Below are 27,015 nucleotides of genomic sequence, written 5' to 3'. Positions count from 1 at the left end.
GTCGGAAATCACATAGAGAGCAACGGGGGGATAATCGGAAGCTATGGAGAAAAGTACATCCTGCCTGAAGAGGATAGTTACATGACCAACCCCAACCTGACCGTCGTGGTTCCCATCGCTCCTGGAGAGTCCGATGTGGAGTTTCTGGAGGAGGAAAATTCAGAGTCGTCAGAGGATGAGGACAAGCCGGTAAATTCAGATTCTCTGGCATTTTATATTTTGTTCTAAAAATAATTTTTCAAGAAAATAGGACTTAAAAAACTCTGATTCCCTTTGCTAATTGGCTTGAATTCTATAAAACAGTATCTATTGTTTGTGTTTGATTTTGTTTGTGTTTTGCGTTGCATTATTCTGCACAACAAGGCTCCTGCAATGTTACGACAATGTTGCTTCTGACTCGCTTACAAACTGCTAAACAAACTCCAACATAACCTGTAACCTGCTGCGAATCCTCTCCGCTTTCATCTTAACTCTGAGCACCCGAAGAAAATTTCACTCAAGCGTTTTGTCACCTCACACAATTGTTAGTCTTCACGCTTTAAAGCTAAAACTTAGTTGAAGCTTCTCCTAATTCATTTTCTTACATTCGCTTCTGCCAGAAATTATACTGACTGTGACTGAACTGAAATAAGTCCAGATATCCTTTGGTGGATTTTCCCAATTTTCCCACATTTTGCTTCTTTTATCTGAATCAATAGTTTGCTGAGGGGTTACAAAGGATCAGAAGGGTCTCGTTGTACAAAATTGTTCTGGTGAGATCCTGGAAAGCTGCTTTAGTTTAAGGATGGGCACTTTTAAGAATTGTTTGTTTTTAGCAATTTTTTTCTAAAGGTGTGGAACAATTTTTCTGGAATTTTAACAGGGCTGTGTACCACTCGGTGTAAAGCAAAGTTGGTGAACTCACACGCAAAGATGTGTACAATCATCCTCTTTTAGCTTTTTATGTTTTGTCAAAAACTTTGTGCTTTATCACAATTTTATGCAATAAATAAATTTAAAGTAGAACCAATAGCCCTCAGCTGTCACTCAATTAGCTCTTTGAAGATCTTTAAATTTTCTTAAAAAATATTTGAACAAACAGAATCATGTAGATCAAGAAACACACCAGGGATTTAAAAAAACAACCTTGAGGCTGAATACAAATGCATAACAAATTTAATTTTTTTTTGTAAAAATATGTTTGCACGGAACTGTAACTACTTTGAGTACAACTATGACTATTAATTAGTAGTGCAATTATTTGTTTTCCAGTTGAATTGAACAGGAGATAAATGACATTAAAGGGGAAATGTTTGTTTTTTTATGATTCATCATTACCAATTTTTTTTCTTTTACATCACAAAATCTAACATTGTAAGAAAGGTTTGTAGATTGTTTTGTCGCTACATGGGCAATGCGTGGTTTTCTGCACTGTGAGCCAGCTAGCTTTAGCAGTTAGCTTAGCTGCACAAATAAATAAAAAAGCTGCATCTTTGTGGAATGGACTCGCAGGCCACAGTTTAGTTATTAAGAAAACTGTAATTCCCACAGTAATTATATGTTTTTGTTTATTCCTTTAAAAAAAACATCTAACAAGTTAAGCCCTGCATCCCCATTCCGCCATCGCTTTCCAGCTAGCTTAAAAGTGTGTTGGAAAGCGGTATCCGGAGCGCGAGGCGTGTGTTGAGGTGGAGGTTATCTGTCTGTCTGCCTGCCTCTCTCTCTGTCTGTCTGTCTGGCGGGCAGACAGGAGTGGGCCAGATGTGAAGCCGGGCTTTGTAGAACAGATTAAGCTCCCACAGCTGAGGAGAGCCAGACGAGGCCAGGCTGAGCCGAACAGCCTGCTGTCTACGCTCCACGTCACACCGCCCTCCTTCAAACCTCCATCGGCTTAGCAGAGCATCAGCAGCTGCTCACAGTTCAAAACAAGGAGTTCTGCCTGTGTAGAGCGTCAAACGCACGCACCGTTGACAGGAATACGGCTGGTAATTGGTTAGTTGTAAAAAAAAACAAAAAACAAACACGTCTTACACGTTAGTAATTCAGTTTTGGAGATATTGTTGTTGCTTGTCTTGATGTTGTCACACCACTGTTGTTTCTGCGCCGTTAGAAAACAAAAAAAATTGTCATGCTGGTAATCTGGTCCCTAGGTCCTGTGATTATTCCTGGATTAAACTTCTTCGTACCCTTTTTATTGGATTGAGTCTGCACCTCCTTCCTGAAAAAATCATTGGAAATATGTTGCCCTTACTAAACAGGAAAATCTCATCAAAATTGACTCTGAACAGCATCCTGGTACTGCGGTTTCTGCACCATTTTGCATAGAACGGTGCGGTAACTTTGGCTAACCTTCTTCTCCAGGAGAAGATCAGCCTTTCAGAGGGCAGCACCGTGGACATGAGGAAGCCTGGAGAGGAGGAAGACGACCTATCGGAACTGGACGATGACAGTATGGAGCCGGAGGATTGCTTCCCATACTGTGAGTAAGCTTCGTACAACTTTCTGAAGAACTGTCATATTTAGAAATAACATTATGGTGTTCACCTGGAGAACGGCCTGCCCTGGAGATGCAACAGTAAAGCTGTCTAAGATAAGGGACAGAGCAGACGGTGCTCTTTAGGAAGCTTAGGTTCTCCACTGTTTGCAGCTAGCTGCTGTATATCTTCTGTAAGTCCATAGTCGACATCTCTTCTGCCATTACCTGTTGGGGTAGCAGCATCAAAAAATGGGACTTAAAAAAGCTAAACAACTTGATGAAGAATGCTATTTCTGTGATACAGACAATGCAGCAAGTCTGCATACACAATCTGCATGATGTCTGCCCGTCCTTAGAAAGTCTTAAATTTATGCATCTAAAATTAAAGCCTTAAAAAGTCTTAAATTCATAAAAATGTAAGTTGGACATAAATGCGTGGATCACAGGTCTTAAATTTTGTCTTGGCAGGACTTTTTATGTAGTTTTCTGTCACACAAAAGTTTGAATCACTCAAGGACATCTTCACTTTGTTTTGTGACTCGAGGCAGTTGAGGCTACCGCCATCAAGCTACTAATATACTGTTGTAAACCAGCTAGCAAAAAAGCTAGATACCCTGCTTTTTTGCGACTATTATAGGTAAGTGCAAATTTATTGCCAGTTTGTTTTCGCCACTGGCTCACTTCCCTCACTTCTAGCCTGCAGTCTGATCCAAAAAATACATTTAAGCTTGACCCTATGGCTGTAGAGAGCAACATGCACAAAGACGCACAGAGCCACAAACAAACTTCAGAAATGTCATAATTTATGCTATGCTGTAATACTGCAGGAGCCCCAAACCATACTTTATATTTCTATATTTTTTTTGGTCTTAAAGATTAATTCAAGGTGGCATTTAAAAGGTCTTTAAAAGTCTTCAGTATTACGTCCTGAAACCTGCAGATACCCTGACCTATTCAGACAGACGTTATGTTTGACACTCTTGGCCTAAGCTGTGTTTGTGCAGGTTCAGCAAAAGATCAACCACAAGTTGTAATTGGAAACTATCAGTCTGAACAAAACCCGAGGGGGAACTAAAAGATGACGGTAGCCTCTTGCTACATGAACGTTTGAATATGTTTGAAATCACTGCATCAGTCAAATGAAAATTTTTGTTCAAAGCCACTTTTGTCTAACCTCCGTCTTCGATGTTGCGTCAGTGTGTCTGAGGCACTGTTCGTGCTGCGACATCGACACCAGCCGTGGCCTGGGCCAAGCCTGGTGGAGGCTGAGGAAGACCTGCTACCAGATCGTAGAACACAGCTGGTTTGAGACCTTCATCATCTTCATGATCCTGCTCAGCAGCGGGGCTCTGGTAAAGTCTGTCCTGATCGGCGGTTAGCACCAGCTGGAAATGTTTTCATGCTCCAGCGATCTGATTGGCCGGTTGTCTTCTTTTCCGGCAGGCGTTTGAAGACATCTACATCGAGAGGAGGAAAGTCATTAAAGTGATGTTGGAGTACGCCGACAAAGTCTTTTCCTACATCTTCGTCCTGGAAATGTTCCTCAAGTGGATAGCATATGGCTTCAAGAAATATTTCACCAACTACTGGTGCTGGCTCGACTTCCTCATTGTGGACGTGAGTGAATGTCTGGCTATCGTTAGTGTGATTATTTAATCTTTTTATGAAAGGTTCCTGTTTTGTTTTTTTAAACACTTTGGTATTACAGGTTGAGTCATGATTCATTTCAATATAGCTGCATTTTCTGTCGGGTTGGTGCTTCATTTCAGTGCGTTGCATAAGTATTCATAACTCTTTTTGTCACATTACAATCACAAACATGAATTTATTTCTATGAGATTTCATGTGATGGTACGAAACAAGTCCATGATTTTCACTTTTTTTTTTTTTTACATATGAAAATCAGAAAAGTGTTGCAGACGTATATTTTCCTTACCTTACCTTTATACTCTGAAAAAATCTCATTGCAGCCAATGCAGCTTTCAGTTTTCACATCCTGCATCAATAGCTTGTAGAACAACTTTTCACTGCAGTTGCATCTGCAGATTTTTGGGGGGAAATTTTTCTTCCAACTTTGCAGATCTATAAACTGAAATTTTGGTTGAATTAAGGTTAACAAAGTATCTCCAGTTTAGTCACTGTGGAGTCAGTTTTCTTTCTAAATATTCCCATCTGGATTCAGATCAGATCGGCTCTTATTTTGCCACTTTTCCAATAACAGTTAAATTTGTAGTTATGTCTGAGTCATGCATCTCTGCAGCTCCTCCAGAGGTAAAATTGGCCTCTTGGCTGCTTAGAAACTTGAGATATTATTTTGTAACCAAACTTTTTCATAACTTAACAGTTTGCTGTGTTCCTTGGTCTAAATAATATTGTTTGTTTATTGTTTTATGCATGTGGAAATTTACTTTGTGTAAATTAGTTTATGTCTGACAGGCAGCTGGTTCACAGGGTGTCTGCAAATGCACCACTGCACACTTCTTTTTAATTTGAAAACTTTTCATTGACTTACTTCCTTATTTGTGTCGATATATCATCCCTCCATCCATCCATCCATCCATCCATCCATCCATCCATCCATCCATCCATCCATCCATCCATCCATCCATCATTCCAGGCATCCATCCATCCATCCATCCATTAGCTTCCGCTTGACACACAGAAGCTTGTGGTTGTAATGTGACATAATGTTAAAAGGTTCATGGGTTATGCATAATTTTGCAGTGCACTGTATTATCAGAAAAAGGGTTTGACTGTTTATTTCTAACAAGTCTAAGTCCATAAAATGTTCAACCCCTGTCTTTACCAACCCTTTAACTATTTTTCTGTTACTGAAGAAGCTAACTAGAGCACAGCTTACCAAACTTTTCTTTGCCATGTACCCACGAACGGCGTTGGCTTCTAGCTGGAGACGCCTTTTGCAAGTCCACAGACAATTCTACAAAATATGTGGAGAAAAATCAACTTTTAGAATGTTTTTCTTGCTTTAATTCACTATATATTGGTCATTACATTTGTTTAAATGCTGCCTCATATCTCCTAATATGAGGTTTCTTGTGCATGACCAGGAGTTGTGGTGGAAAATTTTCCTGATAATAAAATTTCACCACAATTCTATTGATTATAAGAAAATATGTAATATTTTATATGTATTACAGCAAATTTGATGTAATTTCCACAGACGTTTTTGCAGCAGTGACCTGTACAGCTACTTGCATCTTTTGCTTGACAGACATTTTCCATTTCTCATTTGCTAAGTTAGCTTCAGGAGCAAAGCGGCTCGATACATTTGACTGGCAGGCAATCAGAACGATTAGCACTGCAAATCACATTTCAATAAATTATTTTAACTTATAATTTAGGATAATGATTGAAAGACATTACATTAAAATTTTTAAATCTAAAATAGTGGTGATTTAAAAACATTTTTAGTTTTGCTTTTTTATTTTCTCAACTTCCCTCCAACTTTCTGAGGCCCCGACTTTGAAAAGTGGAGTTTCCGAAATCCCACACTGGAACAATCATACATGAATTATGATCCTTTGTGTCAGGATTTTTTCCCAATTTTTTTGTTATTTTCTTAAGGCATTAAAAGAAGGTAGGAAAAAAAATTTTGTTGTAAAAAAAGATTTTTATTTTATTTTATTTTATGTCGGTGATAAATTGTAATTTTCTCCAAATACAAAGTTATTATTTGAAAAATACATCAGTAGTATTGTTCTTTAGGGGTTATCTGATGTCACAATTTCTTTTTTACCTACAAGAGTCGTCTACAGTAGAAGGAGGGACCGGGTCAGTCAGCATGCTTTGTTGTCTGTCAGCCATATTGGATTTAACAAAAATAATTTCTTGCATTTGCAGCTGATGGCCAGAAGTTGATGGTGTATTTTATGATGCATTAGTGTCCACTTCAGTGGACTGTGTGCATTTATAACATAAAAATCCACAAGACGCACAAGAAAATGGCTTTTAGACGGCTGTCCACTGTAGTGATCACTATGCATGAAAGGGTTACGTTTCACTTACTGTAAATCAGTGTGGCTTTGTGGTGCACACATCCAAAGTGGTCGAGGCGTGCAGCCACAGGCCTGACTTGACCTCTTCTGATTTCACCTGCTGTTACACAGATCGCCACAGACCGCACTATTGTTAGGGTAAGTTGCAGCTAGCAGGTCAAAGGTGAGTGTGGGATCTGGGATCACACTCAGCCCGTGTGTTTCTTCTTCACTTGCATCTGCTGCTTTGTTGTGATATTAAGGCCTCCGTCTTGTCTCTAAGCGAATCGATTGGGTATGAAATGCGAAGAGAACAAAACATGCTTGGCTTTTATATCAAAAGCAAATGCAGCGCCATGTGCTCCGAGGACTATCTACAGAAGATCTTGTTCATGCCGTGAAGGACAATAAAGTTATGAAATGTGCCTGATCATAACAGGACCTTGCAACAATATTCATACTCTTTCAACTTTGCCACATGCAACCTCATGTCTGAGGCTGTTTCACATGGAAGGTTTAAAACATGCAATCACTCTGTGATGTAAAACTTAGAAAGGCCCAGTCAAAGTCTAGGCCTAAAGCCAATTGATCATCTTTGCTGAGACCTGAAAATTGACGTTCACAGACATTTTACATCCAATCTGATTGAGTTTGAGTGATTCTGAAAAGAGGAATGAGCAAATCCTTAATCAGAAAAGACGCAAATCCCCCCAAACACCTGCAATGTGGCTGCAGCAAAAGGCGTTTCAATCGCTGTGACTGTATTGACTCAGATGCAAATCAGAGATCCAAACGCATGTGATGCTTTATTTCAGATGTTTAGTAGTACAAAAAATGTTGTATTAGTATCACTTTCCTTCCACCAGTTTGTTATGCGTTGCATTGCGTTAGTCTGTTGAAGCCTTGAAGTTCGTGGTTGTAATTTAAGAAAATGTGGAAAAGTTTAAAAGTTATGGATACTTTTGCAAGGCACTGTGCTTTTTTATTACTGTAATTTTTATTTGTGTAAATTTATCGGTTGAATTAACACCTGCTGTGTTTTAACTACAGTGGAACAAAACATTTATTTATTTATTTATTTATTTATTTATTTATTTATTTATTTATTTATTTAATTTATTTATTTTTTGGTCTGACTGTAATTATGCCACTTTATTATAATTTTATTATTCAGTTTTCTTTCTTTTTTCTTTTTTTTTTGACTTACACTTTTTTGGAGCCAAAGTTGCCCAGAAAATAACAATTGAGTATCTTCTTTAGATATATTGGCCCAACACATCTCTTAATAGACTTTTATAAAGAAATTCAGGACATTGGTGCCTCTAAGCCTTAAATTGGTTTTGATTCCTGGATGTGATCAGCTTAACACAAATTCGGAAACAATTTGACAAAGATTTAGAAGTTCTTTATAAAACTCCCTCTATTTGATATATATCCATATTTATATGCATATATAGCTGAGTATGCATGCATGGACTCCCCTTGGCCATGTGTGCATACTTGTCTGTGTTTCGTCATGACATGAGCTTCCTCTGTCTGTCATTTTTGTCATGCCATTTTCATTTATAGCTGCCATCCATGGGCCATTCAACAGAGGAATACCATTTTGTTTTGTCTGTTCTGGATATAGAATAGAGTGGAAGTTTAAATTAGCTACAACTAAAAGACAAACCAAATCTAAACCAAATTTTTAATAGGTGTTTTCCTGACTGTGGAATGTCCCAAAGCTACACACACACACACACAAAAAACACCAAAAAAAACACCAAATTTGGCTCCATAAACGTTTTGGCAAGTCTTCTTTGATTTTTGTTATATATTCCTTTGGTTTTTATGATTTTTCAGCTTCTTTTCATTGGGTTTTACATAATACTGACTTTTTTAAAAAAATTATTTTGTCTGTAAAATTGGTTTGTGGGTTTTGGTTTGTGTTTAGGTGTCTCTGATAAGCCTGGTTGCAAATTCACTGGGATACTCGGACTTCTCCGCCATCAAGTCACTGCGAACCCTCCGGGCCTTGAGGCCTCTCAGAGCACTGTCCAGATTTGAGGGCATGAGGGTAAGAGACTAATGTGCATGTCTCCCACTGTTGATGCCTTTGCAAAGAAAATGCTGTTGAATGTACTGACTTTTACCCTCAACTGCAGACCAAGTTCAGTTTAATCTCAAGAGCTGAAATGCAACCTGAACTATGAGGCTTCACAGATGCAAAAAGCGAAGAAAGAAGGAGGAATGCAAACTATCTGGTCCATGGGGAAAGATCATATTTCCGCTTTCTAACCGTACAGTCAGCCAGTCAGAGGTTTGCAGAGGAGTGGTGATAGCAAACGAGGCGGATTAGCAGAGTTTGCCAAAATTGGTGATGCCATGACATTCATGAGACTGTCATACAACAACAGGCTTCAGTCAGATGCTTCTTCAGACTTGTTGCAAGACTGACTGCTACTAGAGATCCTTCCTGCCCTCAGCATCAGCATTCACACTGACTCCTTGATGATGCTGGCGTGATATGAGTCAGCATTTAATTTCACCTTAGATTACGTGAAACGTAAATGAGTTGTGTTAAGTTGAGTTGAACTGGATCCAATTGAGTTGAATTGACTTGACAACATACCTTCACATCTCGCATTTAAATAGTAACTCTGGGATGAAAGGTCATTTTATTTATATAGCACGTTTTCAGCAACAAGGCAACTCAAAGTGCTTTACGTGAATTAGAGGAAATACAAACAAGATAACAAAAGAAAGCAAGAGAAAAACAAAGAAGCACACAACTTATAAACTAGTAGGGGTTTCTCTGGATAAACTAATAGGAAAGGAAAGTAAAAGTATAAAACTACATGTTGGCTCCCCATGTTTTAAGAAGAATAAATAGTCCATCATTTATAAACTTGTAGGGGTTTCTCTGGATTCCTGTTCTGATAAAACTACACGTTGGTTCTCCACATTACTTTCAGAAGTAGTAGCTCCAGTATGGCGCTAGAGAGGAAATAGTTTGGATGAATATGTACTAACTCTTCTCGCCTCTTTACCCTACAGGTGGTGGTGAATGCCCTGATCGGAGCCATTCCCTCCATTATGAACGTGCTTCTCGTGTGTCTCATCTTCTGGCTCATCTTCAGCATCATGGGAGTCAACCTGTTCGCTGGCAAGTTTGGGAAGTGCGTGAACAGAACGGGCTTTATCCACAGCGTCTCGGTGGTCAACAATAAGTCTGATTGCCTCGCCATGAACGACACGCAGTTCTACTGGACAAAGGTGAAGGTCAACTTCGACAATGTTGGACTCGGCTACCTTTCCCTTCTGCAAGTGGTGAGTTTCTCTCTGCTGTCAGAATGTTGTTTTTTTTTCCCTTCATGTTAAAATTTATTAATTAGGTTCATTGCTGACAGGAGTTACACTTAAAAACAGTTTCTCACACGGTAACACATTAAACATATTGGTGTCTACTAATGTAGCTTTAGATCAACTTATACGGATTTATCTATAGGTTTCAAATAGTCCTGTCAGCAATGCAGCTCAGACAAACATTTCGATGATGAACGATTTAACGATTAACAAATTGCTCCGATCATACAGTGATGTGTTCTGTTTCTAGGCAACGTTTAAAGGATGGATGGAAATCATGAATGCTGCCGTTGACTCAAGAGGAGTAAGTGTTTGCCACTCTGTTCAGCGTCTGAATATTGTTTTATTTTTCCCCAGCAAACAGTTCACTGACGAAACCATTTGCAGGTGGAGGAGCAACCGAGCAGAGAAATCAACCTCTACATGTACCTCTACTTTGTTGTCTTCATCATATTCGGCTCTTTTTTTACCCTCAACCTCTTCATCGGGGTCATCATTGACAATTTCAATCAGCAAAAGAGAAAGATAAGTATTTAAAGCACTGCTGTTGTCGAGTTTGGATGAGTCGTTTTTCTTTGACCCATAAATGAAACATGCAAAGCTCAGCACATTTTAGCTGCTTCCTTTGGACAGTTGAAGAAAAGTAGCAACCAGTTGTGTGTTTTAGCACGATGCCAGGGTGGGAAGACATCAGCACCTGCCTTAGAGAAGTAAATTGCTGATTACTTCTCCATTTTCAAACCAGTTCTTGCTCATTTATGAGTGAAAAACAAAAATGCAGAAATAGAACTGCATGATTTTAGAAAATAAGGTGATGGCGACACTATTGGTAATAATTACGCTCATTTTTTACTGTACACTTTGTGACATTTAGCCTCTTGGGTGCTGTAATCTATTCTAGTGACAGATTTTAATAATGGAAACACTTGTACTGTGATTATTATTACCGAGATATTGTGCGGCCTTACTAAGGAGTCCAACACAGATTAGTTACAAGGTCAAATCACACGATGATTTCAATTGGAACACTCAAAACAAAAAAAAAGTTAATGGAAAACGATGTTCTAAGGAGAAATCTCTTCTGTACTCTCATTAAATATGTTTAAAAGCTAGAGCTTGACCTCTACTGGGTCAAGAAAAGAGCAACGATCAAAAGCATAGCAGCAACTCAACAACACAATGACTTTGTTGTAAGTCTTAGTCAAACTGTGGTGCTACCTTAAGATAGCTCTGCACTGTGCCTGGAAGCCTCCATGACCCGAGGCAACGTTGTGAAAAACATTAGATCGAGATTCCTCCACAGCTATGTCAGAGACTGAAAAGACAGGAAATGGTTCCTTCAAGTTACTTCTGCTACTTTCCCATGACTCTAAGCTGCCTCAACTCTGGATCTGCCTGAAAAAAGTTTCCATATCTACTAACAGACAATGAATAAATCAATAAAAAAATTTAAAAATGAATTTAAAAATGAGGCGAATGTACTCGTAATGTGATGTTTTGGTTTTATACTTAGGTGGACAGGATATTTTCATGACTGAGGAACAAAAGAAGTACTACAACGCAATGAAAAAGTTGGGATCTAAGAAACCTCAAAAGCCAATCCCAAGGCCTGCGGTAACACAGAACATGTCGCAGTGTCAACCCCTCCCTTTTTTATACTTGTGAATTGCTCCTCTGATGTAAGATTATGGCTTTTATGGACTGAGCGTTTGCATTCTCCAAAATTCCAGAACATCCTCCAAGCCTTCTTCTTCGATCTGGTGTCCAAGCAAGCCTTCGACATCATGATCATGATGCTCATCATCGTCAACATGGTGACCATGATGGTGGAAACTGACGAGCAGTCGGAGCGGATGGAGTCTGTCCTCAACATCATCAACCTGGTCTTCATCGTTATCTTCACAACCGAATGCCTGATTAAGCTCTTTGCTCTCCGATGTTACTTCTTCACTGTTGCATGGAACATTTTTGACTTTGTGGTCATCATTCTCTCTATTATTGGTAAGGATCATCTTCTTACGCCCATCGTATTGAAGGGAACTTCAACAGGGTGGAGGCTTTTAGTAGACAGACGTTATTTGGTGTGGCGATATCTTTCCATGGTCAACTCGATAAGGCTCTGACCTGCAGATAGCAACTTTACTTTTGATGAACGACAAATATTTTTTTCCAATTTCTGTTATATTAAAAAGGTCTGTCTTAACAAGAATATTTTTGTAGTTACTGAAACTGTAATTTTGTCCAAACTGTCCCAACCTCAAAATGTAGGAGGACGATACATTACACAAATACATTAAATCTTTTCCCAAAGATTGACATTGCATAGCTCTACAGTTTAGCAAGGTTTTAAAACAAGGCTGCTTGGTTGCTTTGTCTTTTCGTCTTTTTTTCCTTTTTCTTGTTATGCGTATTTTTCGCTGTTTTGTCTTCTCTGTGTCTGTTTTTGTGTGTGTGGTTTTTTTGTCTTTATCTTAATTGTAAAATTTTGAAATATACTTTATAGTCCAGTTTGTTCTCTGGAAAATAGGGCTGAGCCTTTCAAAGTATGAAAAAGAAAGACTTTACTGTAATACATGCAGCCAGCTTTTCGTTATCAACAACGCCCACACCAAATAATGTTGGGTTAGTTCAACCTGTTCGATCAGTAAACACCCAAGTGTTTAAAAAAGATCCGATTACTAGTTTCTGACTAGTTGATCACCGATCAGATGTTTGTATGTCTCTTATTAATTCATTGTTGGAAAAAAAATCACACAACTTATCAGATCTGTTCTCCCTTGGTTTTCCTCTCAATTCAGGGATTGTCCTCGCTGACATCATTGAGAAGTACTTTGTATCTCCAACGCTGTTCCGAGTCATCAGACTGGCCAGGATAGGACGTGTACTTCGACTTATCCGTGCAGCCAAAGGAATAAGGACTTTACTGTTTGCCTTAATGATGTCCATGCCAGCACTGTTCAACATCGGCCTCCTGCTTTTTCTCGTAATGTTCATCTACGCCATCTTTGGCATGGCGAACTTTGCCTACGTGAAGAAGCAAGACGGGATTGATGACATGTTCAACTTTGAGACCTTCGGGAACAGCATCATCTGCCTTTTTCAGATCAGCACCTCAGCAGGCTGGGACAACCTCCTGAGCCCCATCATGTCCAGCCCCCCGGAGGAGTGCGACATCAACTTCGTCAACACCGGCACCAATGCCCGCGGAAACTGCGGGAACCCATCGGTGGGCATCGCTTTCTTCGTGAGCTACATCATCATCTCTTTTCTCATCGTGGTGAACATGTACATAGCCATCATCCTGGAGAACTTCAGCGTTGCCACCGAGGAGAGCACAGAACCTCTGAGCGAGGATGACTTTGAAATGTTCTACGAGGTCTGGGAGAAGTTCGACTCCGAGGCCACTCAGTTCATAGAGTTCTCAATGCTGGAGAGGTTTGCCGATGCGCTGTCGGAGCCGCTGCGGATCGCGAAACCCAACAAGATCCAACTGATCTCCATGGACCTTCCCATGGTGAGCGGGGATAAGATCCACTGCCTGGACATCCTGTTTGCGTTCACAAAACGCGTACTGGGGGAGTCGGGTGACATGGACACCCTCAAGCAGCAGATGGAGGAGAAGTTCATGATGACCAACCCGTCTAAGGTCTCCCACGAGCCCATCACTTCGACGCTGCGCCGCAAAATGGAGGAGGTGTCTGCGGTCATCATCCAAAGGTGCTACAGGAGGCATCTGGTGCGGCGGCAAATGAAGCAGGCGTCTTACCTCTACAGACAAATCAACTACGAGACGGCGGTGGATGTGGACAACGCTCCAGAGACGGAGGGGCTCATAGCGTCCATGATACAGCACTTCGTTCCCGTAGCGATACAAGTCGAGCAGACAGCGGAAGACTCGCTGCTGTCCTCACCGCCATCTTACGACAGCGTGACTTGGGGGGCCGGTGTAAGCCCCTCTGCTACAGTCAGAACCGCATCTCGAGGCCCCGAAGTCGGGGACCCGACCGAAAACTATGAGGAAACATTTCTTTGAGACTGCATCGAGACGGATTGAATCGATTGAGCAATAATTCATGTTAAACTGATTTTTTTTAATGGTTTTATAAGACGCAGAGGATATATGCAATTTTTTTAAAGTACAGTAGCTCACAGCCTCTATTTTAGTAGAAAGACGATCCTGAGTAAATGTAACCTTCACATCGACAATAGGTTCTATAGTTAATATTTTCAAAACGCCTCTGGGAAAGTTGTAGGGATGTTTTTGGTCAATCTTACGGTGATATGAAGGTCAGCATTTAAATTCCAAACTACATCAGAACAGTGAACCACTCCATGTGCAGTTTTTACATGCAAGGGTGCTTGTAGGTTACAGGCAGTCTCATTGTTTTATACTCAACTTATCTGCACTTTAACCAAAACACTGGATGGTAATTTTGTTGATTGTATTAAAAAGTAAGTTCTTTAATTAATAGTCCTCTAAAGTTTCCCATTCATTTGGCGCTCGTAGATCTGCGATATTGGAGCATTTTCAATGTAAAGGGATGATGCTGGTGAAGGGGATGCAAAGCGCTTTACGATGCATTTCTCCATTTTGTTCAGATCTCTGTTGTTAGGTTGCCTTCTCCTTGGTTGCTGTGACTCGTGTGAAATGCAAAAATGTAGAACGTTCAAACTTTCAAGCACATCTGTATCAACCAAACGTAAATGCTTTGTCAAAAAAAAAGAAACTGCATAATCATCAACTTCGTATTTGCATTTTGAACATTTTTCTCAGATTTCTCATGTCTCTGTGCATCTATAGAATGTAGGTCTAGTTTTGAGCAGAAGATTTTACATAAAAAGGGACGAGCTGTAAAATTATCTAGGAACTCCCTTTAAGTCTACTGAAAATATTTTTGTATGGCGAGTTTAATTTACTTATTTATGAATTAAATTTATTCAGAATCTGGTCACAGAAACTGTGCAAAAAAAAAAAAGAAAAAAAGAAAAAAAGAAAAGTCAAAGGTCTTTAAACTTTTTTTTAAATAATTACAAAGAAAATGACAAGAAAAATGATTTGGCTCATAGTTTGTACCAATTTTTCCACAGAGCTGAGACCAGGTTATGAAAACTGCATGTATTATGTAGCCATTGTTGACAATATCCAACATTTTCAAACCAGTCTAGACCAATGGCCGCTTCCACATACTGAGACAGTGCCTGTAGTGCAAGAGTATTCAAACCCTCTAAAAACAAATTAAAGCATTAAACCTACACCTCTGACTTTTCTGCAACAGAATAACACAATGTAGCATCTAATTGTAAAGAGAAAGAAAAGAGATGTTGGTTTCCACGTTTCTTTTCATTCAGATCCTTAAATTTAACATTTGTTGACTTATCTGATGACAGCTTCATGTCTTCCTCACGTCTACCAGGTTTCCATCCTGCGTTCAAACATCATTTAGCTTCGCCTGTCAGAAAAGAAGGACAGATCTGATTTTCCTGAGCTACTTTCTGTTGCTCAATCACATCATAAAACCAGATCAAATATACATTAATCTGGCTGCGGCCGGTTCATGAGGCATGAATACTTTTGAGCGGCTCTGTAGACGATTGTTGTGTCGCTCCAGCCTGGCCAAATCTGACTTCAAGTTATGGCTGCTGCCTGTACTTCATCTTGAAAACCCAAATGTATACTCTGGACATCAAAAGTCCAAAAAAGTTTTATAAGAGGAGCAGGAACAGAATGAAGTGGTGTAAGGATTCGAGGATTTTTTTTTTAAAAATGTTATTGTTATACCACCTTGCTTGTTTTGTTAATGAAATTTGGACTCAGGTCCCAGATTAAGAAATTTACTGTAAAACCCCAAAGAGAGCTATTTCTGTGAAATGAAAAAAAAAGGCCAGTATTTATTAATCTATACAACACAACACCATCAATGTCAAATCTACCTTAAAGCACATTGTTTTAATCCAAACAGTAACTTGAAGATTGTTCAAATTGTTTCTAATATGCTGTTTTTAATATAGTACAAAGGCAAAAGTCTTTAAATATTATCTGGTATTATTATCTGATTACAGCCAATATTTAGAGTTTGCTAATGTCGACTTAATGGTATCATTTTAATCAAATCAAATATTTGTTCCATGGCAAAGTTTAATAATTTATGTTAAGGCTAAACAGATGGATGTTTATCAATAAATGAAATTATTTTTTTAGAACGTCAGATTTGACATATCCAGTTGACCTTTTGTTTTCAACTCTAAGAAATATTCTATATTTGGGTTATATCGTTTACTTCAAAAATATACAAATAAATGATTTTTTTTTTTCTTAGGACTGGAAAAAAAAGCACAAACCTTGCTGTGTAGTCATCATGCTTACTTCAGAGAACAGGGTGGATTAAGTGATATTTACCACATCGATAAATCGAGTGTCTGTTGTTCGGCAGCGTCGCGTGTGCTGACAACCCCTAATTCATGTGCCTGATGTTGATCGTTGCCCGCTCACTCCTCTGACTGCTTAATTTGATCAGATGGGTGTGGATTTTTGGAGTGAAGTGAATGCACTGAAAGCTAATTTTTATAAGCTTGTGAAGAGGTTTAAGGCTAATTTCTAGCTTTTTGTTTGTTTTTTTTCTTTTTGTAAAGTGTTTCTAATAAAAAATTTAAAAAAAAAACAGTGGTTCATTATGACCATAGCTAGGTACAATCAGATGACGTAAAATAAATAAATAAATTAAAAAATCTAGGCTCATTTTTTTTGTATGCAATATTTTATCCTTCAGAAGATGATTGTTTGTATCGCATTTATGAGAAGTTATTCATGGATTGTTTTAATCGGTTGTAATAAAACTCTTTTCTCATATCTGCGGCCTGTGAGTAAATGTTGCAGGAGAAGCTGGTTAGGTGACCTCGTCGCATTTATTTCATTCTCCTTTTTCTCTCTTTAGGACTTCATCCGCTGATTTAAAATAAAAAAATACATTTAAGTTTTTAGGGCTCTCAGGTTTTTAGTTAAAAAAAAGAAGGAAAATTTCAACAAGGTTGCCAATTTGGATTTAGCCCTGGAGAGATTTCCTCTCTCTGGTTGTCAGGGTGGTCAAATCCAACTCTGACCAGCTGGGGTAGGAGGATAATCTGTATGTTAAAAAAAAAATCACTTGTTTTAATTACACACACACAAACACAGAGACTGCCTTTTTCTCCCATCCTTTCTCTCTCTCTCTCTCACACACACACACTTATACGTACAGTCTCCGTGTGCAATCGTATGCATAAACAAATCACATGTACTCTTTGCAAGCCGTCCTCATGATTACGCAAAATTTAATTCGGATCCGTGCATAAACTGACCGACTGTGCCTCGGTAATTGATCAGATTTTATTTATTTATTTTTTTTTAAGCGTTTGTACATGTGGAGGAGATTAAAGCTTCGTCGGTATGGGATTTTTTTTTTTTTAAAGATTAGAAAGGCACTATGTCTAATTACAAAATGGAACAGCATGCAGTGAAACACAGCAATGTCACTGTAATGAGTTTGCAAATCAACCGTGTACATGCTGAGCAGGCCAATATGAATGACTTTCAGCAAACTGCTACTCATGCTGCTTAATTTGAAATGCCATGTGTGACACGGTTCAGTGGATAGCTTGTGAGTATTTATTTATTTTTTATTATTAGGAATTATTTGAGTGTGAACCTTAACAATAACAAGTCTCGGTTTATCTCTCATAAACCAAAAAGTGAGGAAATTAGAGTTTGGGTTCGTCATTTCTTTTGTTGTAACATTGTTTCCTGACAGTATGAATGAAACCTCTGGATAGCCCGTGTGTTAACCTGTTAAATCCTGTGAGAAAAATCCATTTTTGGCTTGAGCAGCAGTGAGGAAGACACTACCCCACAGCATCACACTGCCTCCACCAAAAGAATTGACGTTGACAGAGAGGATGACATCGATAGAGAAGATTGGACAGGTTTTATATGGGAGCAATTCTTCTAACCAGATGCTGTGTTTCCTTTTCTGGTAACTCTTCAAAACAGATCAGCCCTTTTGTAACAGCATAGATGTGGGTAGAGTAGCCAAAACTTGTACTCAAGTAAAAGTAGCATTACGTTAACATATTTTTACTCAAATATAAGTAAAAAAAAGTAGCCATTTTATTTAGTAAAAAGTCTCCTGAAGTACTAAGGAACTGATCAAAACATCATTCACATAATATCTAACAATTACATCATCAGATGGACCAAAATATAGTTATTTGCAAATTTTGGTATTTTAAGGTCTCAAATGAAAAATAATTCACATAAATAACATAATTACAAAATAACAAAATCAGGGATTTTTTTTCTTTTTCAAAATCACTTTCTTTCAAAATAAAACTTATGAAACTTTAACAAAAACTGCAGGTGTGTGTCTGTGTCTAGTGAATTTTTGGTTAAAACATGTTTGTTTTTTATTCAGTGAAGCTACTCACAGTGGATTGAGTATCTAGGAATTTTACTCAAGTAAGAGTAGCAATACTTGAAAAATAATAGTACATAAGTACTGACAAAACATTACTCAAGTAACAGAGTAAATGTCACTAGCTATTACCCAATTGTGCAGTCAAATATTTATCATACAAATCTTTATGTATAGTTTGTAGAGTCTGAGGTTATATGTTTGCAATATGTTCATAAAATACCATGAATAATCACTTGTGTATTTTTCACCAGTAAATTACCTTTGTCAAAATAGTCTGGAATGGCCTTCCGGTCTTTTCCAGATTGAGAGAATTTTTTTGGATCAGGTAATTTACTCTCAATTGCAGAACAAATTTCAGTATATAAAAAAAGGGTTAACATTAAATCATAAAACAGATAATAGATTAAGTTAGGAGGCTGAACTCATAAAAGCCTGAGAATTTAATGACGAAGAAAAAAAAAAAAGACAGAGCCTTTTAGGTACAGTCGTTCTCCTGTCAATCAGCGTGCAGCGCAGGGATTTACTTAGTCATGGTGGCTAACAGCGCCCAGATGGCCTGATGATGCACTATCTAATTACTTGTCCTACGAATCTTCTGTTAAGGATAAGTGCTCTCTGAGCCACAGCATTTTTCAGTTCCTACACTGCCACCACGTGGACACTCCACAGATTGCAGCTACAGATCAGTCTGAAAAATAGACATTTTTACAGGCTTCCTGCGCAAGATGGAAAATACAGAAGGCAGAATTCAAGCGTGAACGAGAACAGACCTACATCGTCGTCTAAAAGTCTAATTTATCCGTCTGGCCGTTTCAGTAAATTACCTTAGTTTGTGGCTCGCAAGTTCAAAGGATATAAATACAAGTCCCTGCAAATTGTAGCCAATTAAAAAGACGACAAAACTGTAAAATGCAGATCTTTGTGGGGGTTTTTTCCCCCAAAACTCTCCTCTTCTAACATTAATCTCTCCATTGGAGCAGTGACTGTTTTCATCATTTTCTCAAAGCCTGCATCATCCAGTTCTTGTTTACACTCTCGGACGGTTGCACACAGTGTGCTGTTTGTGGAAAGTGACGAGTTCTTACCAATTATTTCCTTCTGTTAAATCCTTCAGGACAGAGGTCCGATCTGTCCTGAAATACGCTGCACAAAAGCAAATCACGGTTTCATCAAATGTGGCAGCAGCTTCTGGTTTGTAAGGGAAAAGTTTTAATACCGGTGTGTTCACAAGGGTCAAAGGTTTCACCGTTTGTGTGGGGAAAAGCTTTAAAAAGATGCACAGACAGAGTTGCATCTTAGCATTCGGAGTGTACCTGAGATCCCCTCAGAAGATTCATCCTCTTGAACTTTCCAACCAGTGCAAGCAGTGTGGCAAATTATTCAGCTCAGCTACAACTGAAAGCTCCTGAGTTGCGCCACAGGCAACAGAAGACACAGGTTGGTGCGTATTGCAGCAAAGCCTCCACAAGTGTAGTCACAAAGGCGAGAGAACGGTTTCAGTGTACTGTGGAAATGTTTATCTGTTTCAGCCAATTTGAGTGTACACAAAAGTTGTAGTTCTAGCATTAATCTTAGCCAGCTTTTATGGATTTCTCAGCCCAGAGAAAGGCCATGCAAGCTGTTCATATACAGCAGCACATTTTAAAGTATAGTGCCAGTGAAGACCCTTTGAAGAAGGAATAAGAATTAAAACATGAAAACAAGGAGAAAAACAGCAACAAAAAACTACAAATCAAGTCCTCAAATGAACGCTGATGTCACCAGGTTCATGTGCATGTACAGCTTGTTTTCTGCAGGGTACATTTTAGCTTGATTCAATAACATTTCAAGCAAAGCAAATAGAAAAACTGATCACGACATGTTTTGTGGGTGAGAAACTATACATAATGTGTATTTTAAAATAACTGTTTGTTACAAATTGCTTGCTCACGTTACTGAAATTTGTGTTTAAAATTACATTTTAAGCACTGAATAAGTTAAAGCAAAACCCTTGGCAATATTTTGTGGATTCATTAACATGTAAATCCTAAATGAAATATGCCACAACAAAATGTACCTTGAAATTATTAACATTTTATCTAGAAGATTGTACTCTGATCATATTTTCTAAAATGCCTACACTGTACTATTTAAATAATGACAATTTTCATTTATATCAATTCCAAACATTTAGCATACATGAATAAAACATTTCATCCTATGTCGCTCGGTGTTCTCTTTCGGTTGTCCCGGAAAGCTGTGTCTATCATTTTGACCGTGACAGTGTTCTCAGCCGGACTGCCCTATAAAGCAAAACAAGCGCCACTCCGCCAGCCAACGCTCTCTTTGATGAACTGCGTGTTTCAGGAAGAAGTTGGCGCCTGACGCTGCGTAGTCGGGTAGCTAGCACGCTAACCGCAACTATGATAGATAATCTCTTGTGTTGATTTTTCTCTTTGGTGTAACGAAATAAATACAAAATGAATGATATGGGTATGTATAACCGTTTGCAATTTAGCAATATTAGCTGTTTTTGTCTCCGTTGTGTATAGCTGAGTTAGCTAAATCGCAGGATAAGGCGAGGTTTAGCAGGCCTCGACTAATCTCTGGAACAAAAATTGTTTTGCTCTACAATGATCCGGTTTGATTAGAGCGCTCGCGGCCTTGAAGCTAGCATGTTGGCATTAGCTAATGCGTCATTCTGGGCACAAACCACCACACTGCTTAACAGACTTAAATGTTTTTTTGTCGCTTATGAAGCTCTGCACAACTTTAGTACTTCAGCGACCCTTTGAAATAATTTGTTAATTTCAGTGGCATTGACAAACGTTTTATGAACCAGTTAGCGGTGTGCAAATCGCACTTGAAACAGCTGGGAAACAGATACGCAATTATAGAACACCGAGTTTAAACTGCAATGTTGTCGATGCAAAATCGAAGTGTTTATTGCCTTTGAAAGTTTGCATTAAATTAGATAGGAAATTTGCACGGAAACCTCAGAATAAAGTCACTATTCTAGAAAAGCTTAAATTTGGGTTGAGCGATAGAAAAAAAACAGTGTTGATTCACACTTTAACCTTCAGTCAGCACATGACCATCTGACCTCCTTCAAAAACCCATCTTTTTTTTTTTTTTAAAGCTGTAGCATAAGCTGCTATCTCTGTTGAATTGGGTCAAAGTTTCCAAGCAGACACCCAAACCCATTTCAGGATTAAAAGATGCAACTTGGTGAACTATACATCTGAATCCTGCTTTTAAGTTTGAATCTACTTTTCTCCTTGAAGAATTTAGTGTCCCCCTGTCCTCGCTGGCACTCCTGGTCCCACCGCTCCGTCTGATGTCAGCAGTGATGTGGGAAGTTGTCCGGCAGCGAAACATAAAACACTATGGCAAACTGGAGGAATTTGTTTCCATGGTTACGGATGCTGTCCCTGAACTCATGAGCAAACGAGAGGGGAGACTGTTGTCCTTGGGCCTCAGAGCAAGGGTAAGTGAAATGTTAGGCTGCACCTTGCAATATATATCGACGAATACTCCAACAGGCATCTGACAAACTGCATTTACTTTAGACAACTCTTGAGCTGCTGCGTTCTGAACATCCTGAAGATCTCAAGGCAGTAGAGACTCATCTTAACCGAATCCGATCCTCTTGCTTGGAAGAGGTAAGGAATGCCCATAAATTTCTTCTTATTAGTTGACTTGTCTATTAGTTTTGCATAAATGGTAACTTGTATTTAGCTTTAAGGTATAATGCCTTCCTCTTAGTATTTCAGTCATGCAGATATTGTCTTGATATATATTTTTTGTTATTATAATGAAGATTATTGACCATTTCCTTACAAATCAACCGTAGGATAATTTGGCAAGATGGAAAAATTTTATTTTAGCCGAAACACATACGTGACAACAGATATCGGTTGTTAAGTTTATGTGTCGGACCAACACACATATGTTAAACAATAACTACATTTCGTCTGATTCCGATGTTAATGCCAATATTTTGTGCATTACTAGTTTTTATAGCTGATCTATGATGTGTCTGATGATCTATTTTGTCCTCCAGACGAATGATCCTGTAATTGAAGCACCAGAAGCCAACTTCATGAAGCTTGTCCAAGGCCTTATTGAAGACACTGATGGCAGGGAACATTTTCTCAAGGTAAAAGTACAGTGATTTCTGTGTTGAAATAAAATTGTTACAAGATTTAAAACATTTGAAATAAGTATGAACCACTCACAGGACATTTCATTCCCCTTTTTGTCATATTGCAACCAATATATTAGATCAAAATTCTTTGTACCCCTGGGAAATTTTGATTTAAACTTATTTTCATTCAGGGCAACAACAAGACCTCTGCAAAGCATTAAATTATAGGGATTTAATCCATATGCCTGTCTTACTTTTCAGATTTATAAATTTTGTTTTCAACTACATATCCTTGTTTTCTTTGGCTGTACAATGATGAACTACTTTGTGTTGGTCCATCACGTTATGTCCCTATGGCTTGCATTAAAGTTTGTGGCCATGTAACAAATGTTTAAAAGTTAAAGCAGTATTAGCGCTGTCAGTATTGTCCGTACATTAAAATGGGAATGTCTTTTACTTTCTTTGGAACAGAATGTGTTTCCTGTGGAATATGGCCCAGACTTTGACACAGCACTAGAGACTCTTGTTTGTGAGTTCTTCACAAGACTAGAGGAGCTTCTACCAATACCAGATTTTAAACAGGTAAAAGACTCTTTAGAAGTTGACAGAGCAAATAAATAAATAAATGCACCATAAACTTATAACTTCTATTTCCAGACTGCGACTTGGATCAGTGCCGCCCCTGCTGTCATAGAAGAATACATGCAGTGCGTTTCAAATGGAGATGATCTTAAATTTTTACTCCAGAGCAAACAGTGCCATGGAAAGTTGGCAAAGACCACTGTTGGTGAGACTTCATGTTTTCTACATATAAGGTGTTATGTATGTCATCAGTACATAGTAAATTAAACGTTTTTATTCATTTTTCAGCTCCTTTTCAGTCAGAAGATCTCCTGATTCCTTCACTGTCTCTCCCTCCATCTCTGGAGGTGGCCATTGCTTCCCACCCAAGTGCTTGTGATGAAGAAAACACAGACGTCCAACAGATCGTCATGTTCGACGAAGAACTTTCCACAAACCCTTCCACTTCCACAGACTTTTCTGAATCGCCTAAAAGGGCCGATGGCGCTTCATCTCCTCGCCGGAGGCATCAGACAGGAGTCCACAAATGTCCTGAGTGTGACAAATGCTTCAAGCATCACTCTGTCCTCATTGAGCACCAGAGGCTCCACAGCGGCCTGCAGCCGTACAACTGCTCCGAGTGCGGGAGGGCGTTCCGAACAGCCACGTTGTTGGCTGGTCACCGGCTGCGGAAGTGTAAAAATGCAGCGTACCTTTGCATTAAATGCGGCAACAGCTTTCCCACTTCCCTGGAAAAGTTCCGACACCACTGCCCAAAACGAAGGCGCAACCACGACTGCGTACAATGCGGAAAGAGCTTTCCAAAGTCTAGCGGCCTGAAAGAACACCTTCTGACTCACGTACAAAACCGACTTTTCAAGTGCAGCCATTGCGGCGCCGGCTTCTCAGGAATCGGCGACCTGAAATATCACCAGCAGGTGGATCACGATAAACCTTATCACTGCAAACAGTGTGGAAAGAGCTTTATCTCGTCCAAGTCTTTAACCAAGCACCAGCAGCGGCATGAAGAAGGTGGTGACATGGAAACGGTGAAATTAATGGGTGGAGGTAAACATAGCAAAATTGTCCCTGGTCACCGGACTTCGTCGGTGTCTCTTTCCTACAGGAAGCTGTCTGTTAAAGCCATCTACGGCGGGGGAAGGGTCACCCATAATTGCCCGCTGTGTGGGCGGAGCTTTAAGTACCGCTTTGAGTTTCTGGAACATCAGCGGTTTCACACAGCAGTGAAGCCTTACAAGTGCTCCCAGTGCGGGAAAGCCTTCCGGACTGAAGCGCATCTGTCTGGCCACCGGAAGAGGAAGTGTAAAAACGCTGCCCACATCTGCACCAAATGTGGCTGTCAATTCAGATCCCTGCACGAACGCGTCCGACACCAGTGCGTGCAGCTGTTGACCAAATACGAGTGCTCCCATTGCGGCAAGACCTTCAAGATGGCCCACCTCCTCAGGAACCATCAGATGAGCGAGCACCAGCTCCCCTACAGCCCCAACCACCGCTTCAGGTGCCGGTACTGCGACGAAACCTTTCCCGGCATCAGCGAGCTCAAGTACCACCAGAGGGTGGACCATGAGAAACCCTACCAGTGCCAGGAATGCGGCAAGTGCTTCCTGTCCGAGAAGTGCCTGGCCAATCATGAGCTGCGGCACAACGACGACAGGCCAGAGAGCTGCCTGGTGTGCGGCCGCGGCTTCAGGAACCGCTATGACCTGAAGCAGCACATGCGCACACACACGGGAGAGCGACCCTACCAGTGCACCCACTGCTCCCAGTGCTTCTCCACGGCAGGGGGACTGCGCAGTCACACCAGGGTCCACACAGGAGAGAAGCCACATGTGTGCCCCGACTGCGGGAAGGCCTTCTCCCAGATGGGGGCGATGCGCACACACAGACTCACTCATACCGGGGAGAGGCCTTTCAAGTGCAGCATTTGTGGCAAGGGCTTCACGATGGCTCACAAGGTGACGGTCCACATGCGGGTGCACACGGGGGAGCGGCCGTACGTATGCTCGCAGTGCGGCAAAGCGTTTTCGGACGGCAGCGTATTGAAGCAGCACATGCTGAACCACTCGGGAGTCAGACCGTACCACTGCCAGATCTGCCCCAAGACCTACACGTGTCTGAACCACCTGAGGAGGCACCTGAAGAGTCACTCAAGCATGAACTGAGGCCGGTGTGAAGGCCAACAATGCTGAACTTGACATTACATTTCTACACTTGTTGGAAAAAACGGTACGCAAGTTTGTGACTAACTGAGCCAGCAATACAAATGAACGTTTGAGACTTTATGGTTTTTGAGATTGAAGTGCAAATCTCATTTTTGTCTTTGTTGCCATGTAAATGTAAGCACAGACTATTACAACCAGCACAAACAAATGTCTTCACATCTTATAAGCTTTTTCTTTTGTCTGTACATTTCCCTGAGCTCTGCCAGAACTAAGGAGGGGAGGGGAGATATACTTTTCTAAACTACTTCAGTGTCTGATTTGTAAAGAGAAACCTGATCTGTATTATCACACAATTCTTATTTGTAACTATAGGAGTCCCAATAACTCCAAATGTAGGTTTTCAGACGAGCATGAGGCTGTACGATAACCTGTGTAGCTAGGTAACCAGCCAACAGAGTGATAGTTTTGCATGCATCCAATGAGTCGTCATCTGTTGTGATACTGCCAGATTATTTTATAGACATTGCAGTGTGTGGACCATCCAGCCACACAGAAAAGAAAAGATACTTTGGCTGATGTATATGTGCCGAAGTTGTAATATTGGCAGGAGTGTTTTTTGTTTTTTTTTTTTCCTTTTGGGGAAAAGGCTTGTGAGATAGATGAAAGTTGTCCATTTGTAGTTATGTTAGATCATTAATACTGATTGCATAATGTAAAAATGCTAGCTTTCTTTTGACAACTATGCTTTATCCATTTGCTGTGGAGCTTTTTGTATTTCTTTGGTTGTTTTTGACTTCCATATTAAATTAGTTTAATTGTTTTATGCTTGTTTTTTCTTTTCCGCTCTACTTTTCAAGAAAAGATAAAAGCTTGAGAATCACTGTATCCTGCTTGATACAGCTCCTTCCAGAGGTATTCCTACCCCCCAGTGTTTACAACTTCAAAACTGAGTGTGTTTTATTACATAATAGACCAACATACAGTAATGGAAATAGTAATGGATTCTTTTATTTTTTTTTTATAGTTTTACCAACAAAAATGAGTGAAAAACTTTTGCTGTAGTACAGCTGGTAGTCTGGTCGGGTATAACTCTACAAAGTTTGCACATCTGGAGATGCAAATTCTTTTGCAAAGTAGCTCAAACTCTGTAAGATTGGAAAGTTTAGGTCTTTTCACAGATTTTGAACTTTGACTAGACCATTCTAATACATCAGTATACTTTGATTTAAGGCATTTTAGGGTTGCATCTCATAAACTGACCAAATTGCCTCTGCTATGCAAGCACATTCCCATAGCAGGATGCTGCTACCTCCAGATGTTTTTTTGGTTTTTTTTTCCAGTGACATTCGTCACTTTCTTTTACGTATTGTGCTTTTTATCCTGCAACTTTTAAAATCCAAACAGACTCTTTTTACTTTCAGATGAGCTAAATAAAACTTGTTTGGAGCCACTAATGTTCAGACTTTTTGAAAAAGGAAAACAGTTTTTGATATCTTCTGATAAACTAGAACAAGAGTTCAGGGGTGTAAATACTTTTGCAAGGCACTGTATGAGGTTTACTTACTGAATGCCATCAGTAGATGGCAGTATGTTGCCAAAAAGCATTTGGTTGACCTATGTCCTCTACGTTTACTTTCCTGCACATTAAAATAACTATAATGAGTTTTTTTTTCTTTTGTGGAAATTATTCTGGCCAATTTCCTGTGATTGTCTGTTTTTTGTTTGTTTGTTTTACCTACAGTTTCCAACTCTGCGCTAGTAGGTGTTAATAATAATCTTTCATGTTTTGCAGTTTAGATTCTCTGTGCAAGCTTGTGCTTAGTTTCATCTGTGATCACTCCTGGAGGGCAACATTTTGAGTCACTTCCCTTTGGCAGTACCAATCTCCACGGGATTC

At 39.5% G+C, this 27,015-nt stretch overlaps 2 protein-coding genes across 2 annotated transcripts in view; both read left to right on the top strand.

The window, feature by feature from the left end:
- The window catches only part of LOC103138370 (sodium channel protein type 4 subunit alpha B-like), a 57,259-nt gene extending 42,725 nt beyond the window's left edge, over positions 1 to 14,534 (top strand). The window contains exons 21-27 of the mRNA XM_016671772.1: positions 8,387 to 8,509; positions 9,490 to 9,762; positions 10,049 to 10,102; positions 10,186 to 10,323; positions 11,308 to 11,412; positions 11,529 to 11,799; positions 12,597 to 14,534. Coding sequence (XP_016527258.1) covers positions 8,387 to 8,509; positions 9,490 to 9,762; positions 10,049 to 10,102; positions 10,186 to 10,323; positions 11,308 to 11,412; positions 11,529 to 11,799; positions 12,597 to 13,831 — 2,199 coding nt within the window. The 3' untranslated portion in view covers positions 13,832 to 14,534. The remainder of the gene's footprint in view (positions 1 to 8,386; positions 8,510 to 9,489; positions 9,763 to 10,048; positions 10,103 to 10,185; positions 10,324 to 11,307; positions 11,413 to 11,528; positions 11,800 to 12,596) is intronic.
- Positions 14,535 to 20,534: 6,000 nt separating this feature from the next.
- Positions 20,535 to 26,112, top strand: LOC103138369 (zinc finger protein 420-like). The gene is made up of 7 exons (XM_007552532.2): positions 20,535 to 20,717; positions 21,509 to 21,711; positions 21,794 to 21,886; positions 22,288 to 22,383; positions 22,843 to 22,953; positions 23,029 to 23,158; positions 23,242 to 26,112. Exons 1-7 carry the CDS (start codon positions 20,705 to 20,707, stop codon positions 25,116 to 25,118), a joined length of 2,523 nt encoding a protein of 840 aa, XP_007552594.1. The 5' UTR covers positions 20,535 to 20,704; the 3' UTR covers positions 25,119 to 26,112.
- Positions 26,113 to 27,015: the final 903 nt, after the last annotated feature.

The sequence above is a fragment of the Poecilia formosa genome, unplaced genomic scaffold (genome assembly GCF_000485575.1).
Source record: "Poecilia formosa unplaced genomic scaffold, Poecilia_formosa-5.1.2 Scaffold49, whole genome shotgun sequence".
NCBI lineage: Eukaryota > Metazoa > Chordata > Actinopteri > Cyprinodontiformes > Poeciliidae > Poecilia > Poecilia formosa.
This window is presented reverse-complemented; position numbering and strand designations above follow the sequence as displayed.

What these genes read in the sequence shown, in the direction of transcription:
- LOC103138369 (XM_007552532.2), top strand. An exon ending in GCAGGGAACATTTTCTCAAG is followed by an intron (nt 22,384 to 22,842) that starts GTAAAAGTACAG and finishes TCTTTGGAACAG; the next exon opens with AATGTGTTTCCTGTGGAATA. An exon ending in CAATACCAGATTTTAAACAG is followed by an intron (nt 22,954 to 23,028) that starts GTAAAAGACTCT and finishes TTCTATTTCCAG; the next exon opens with ACTGCGACTTGGATCAGTGC.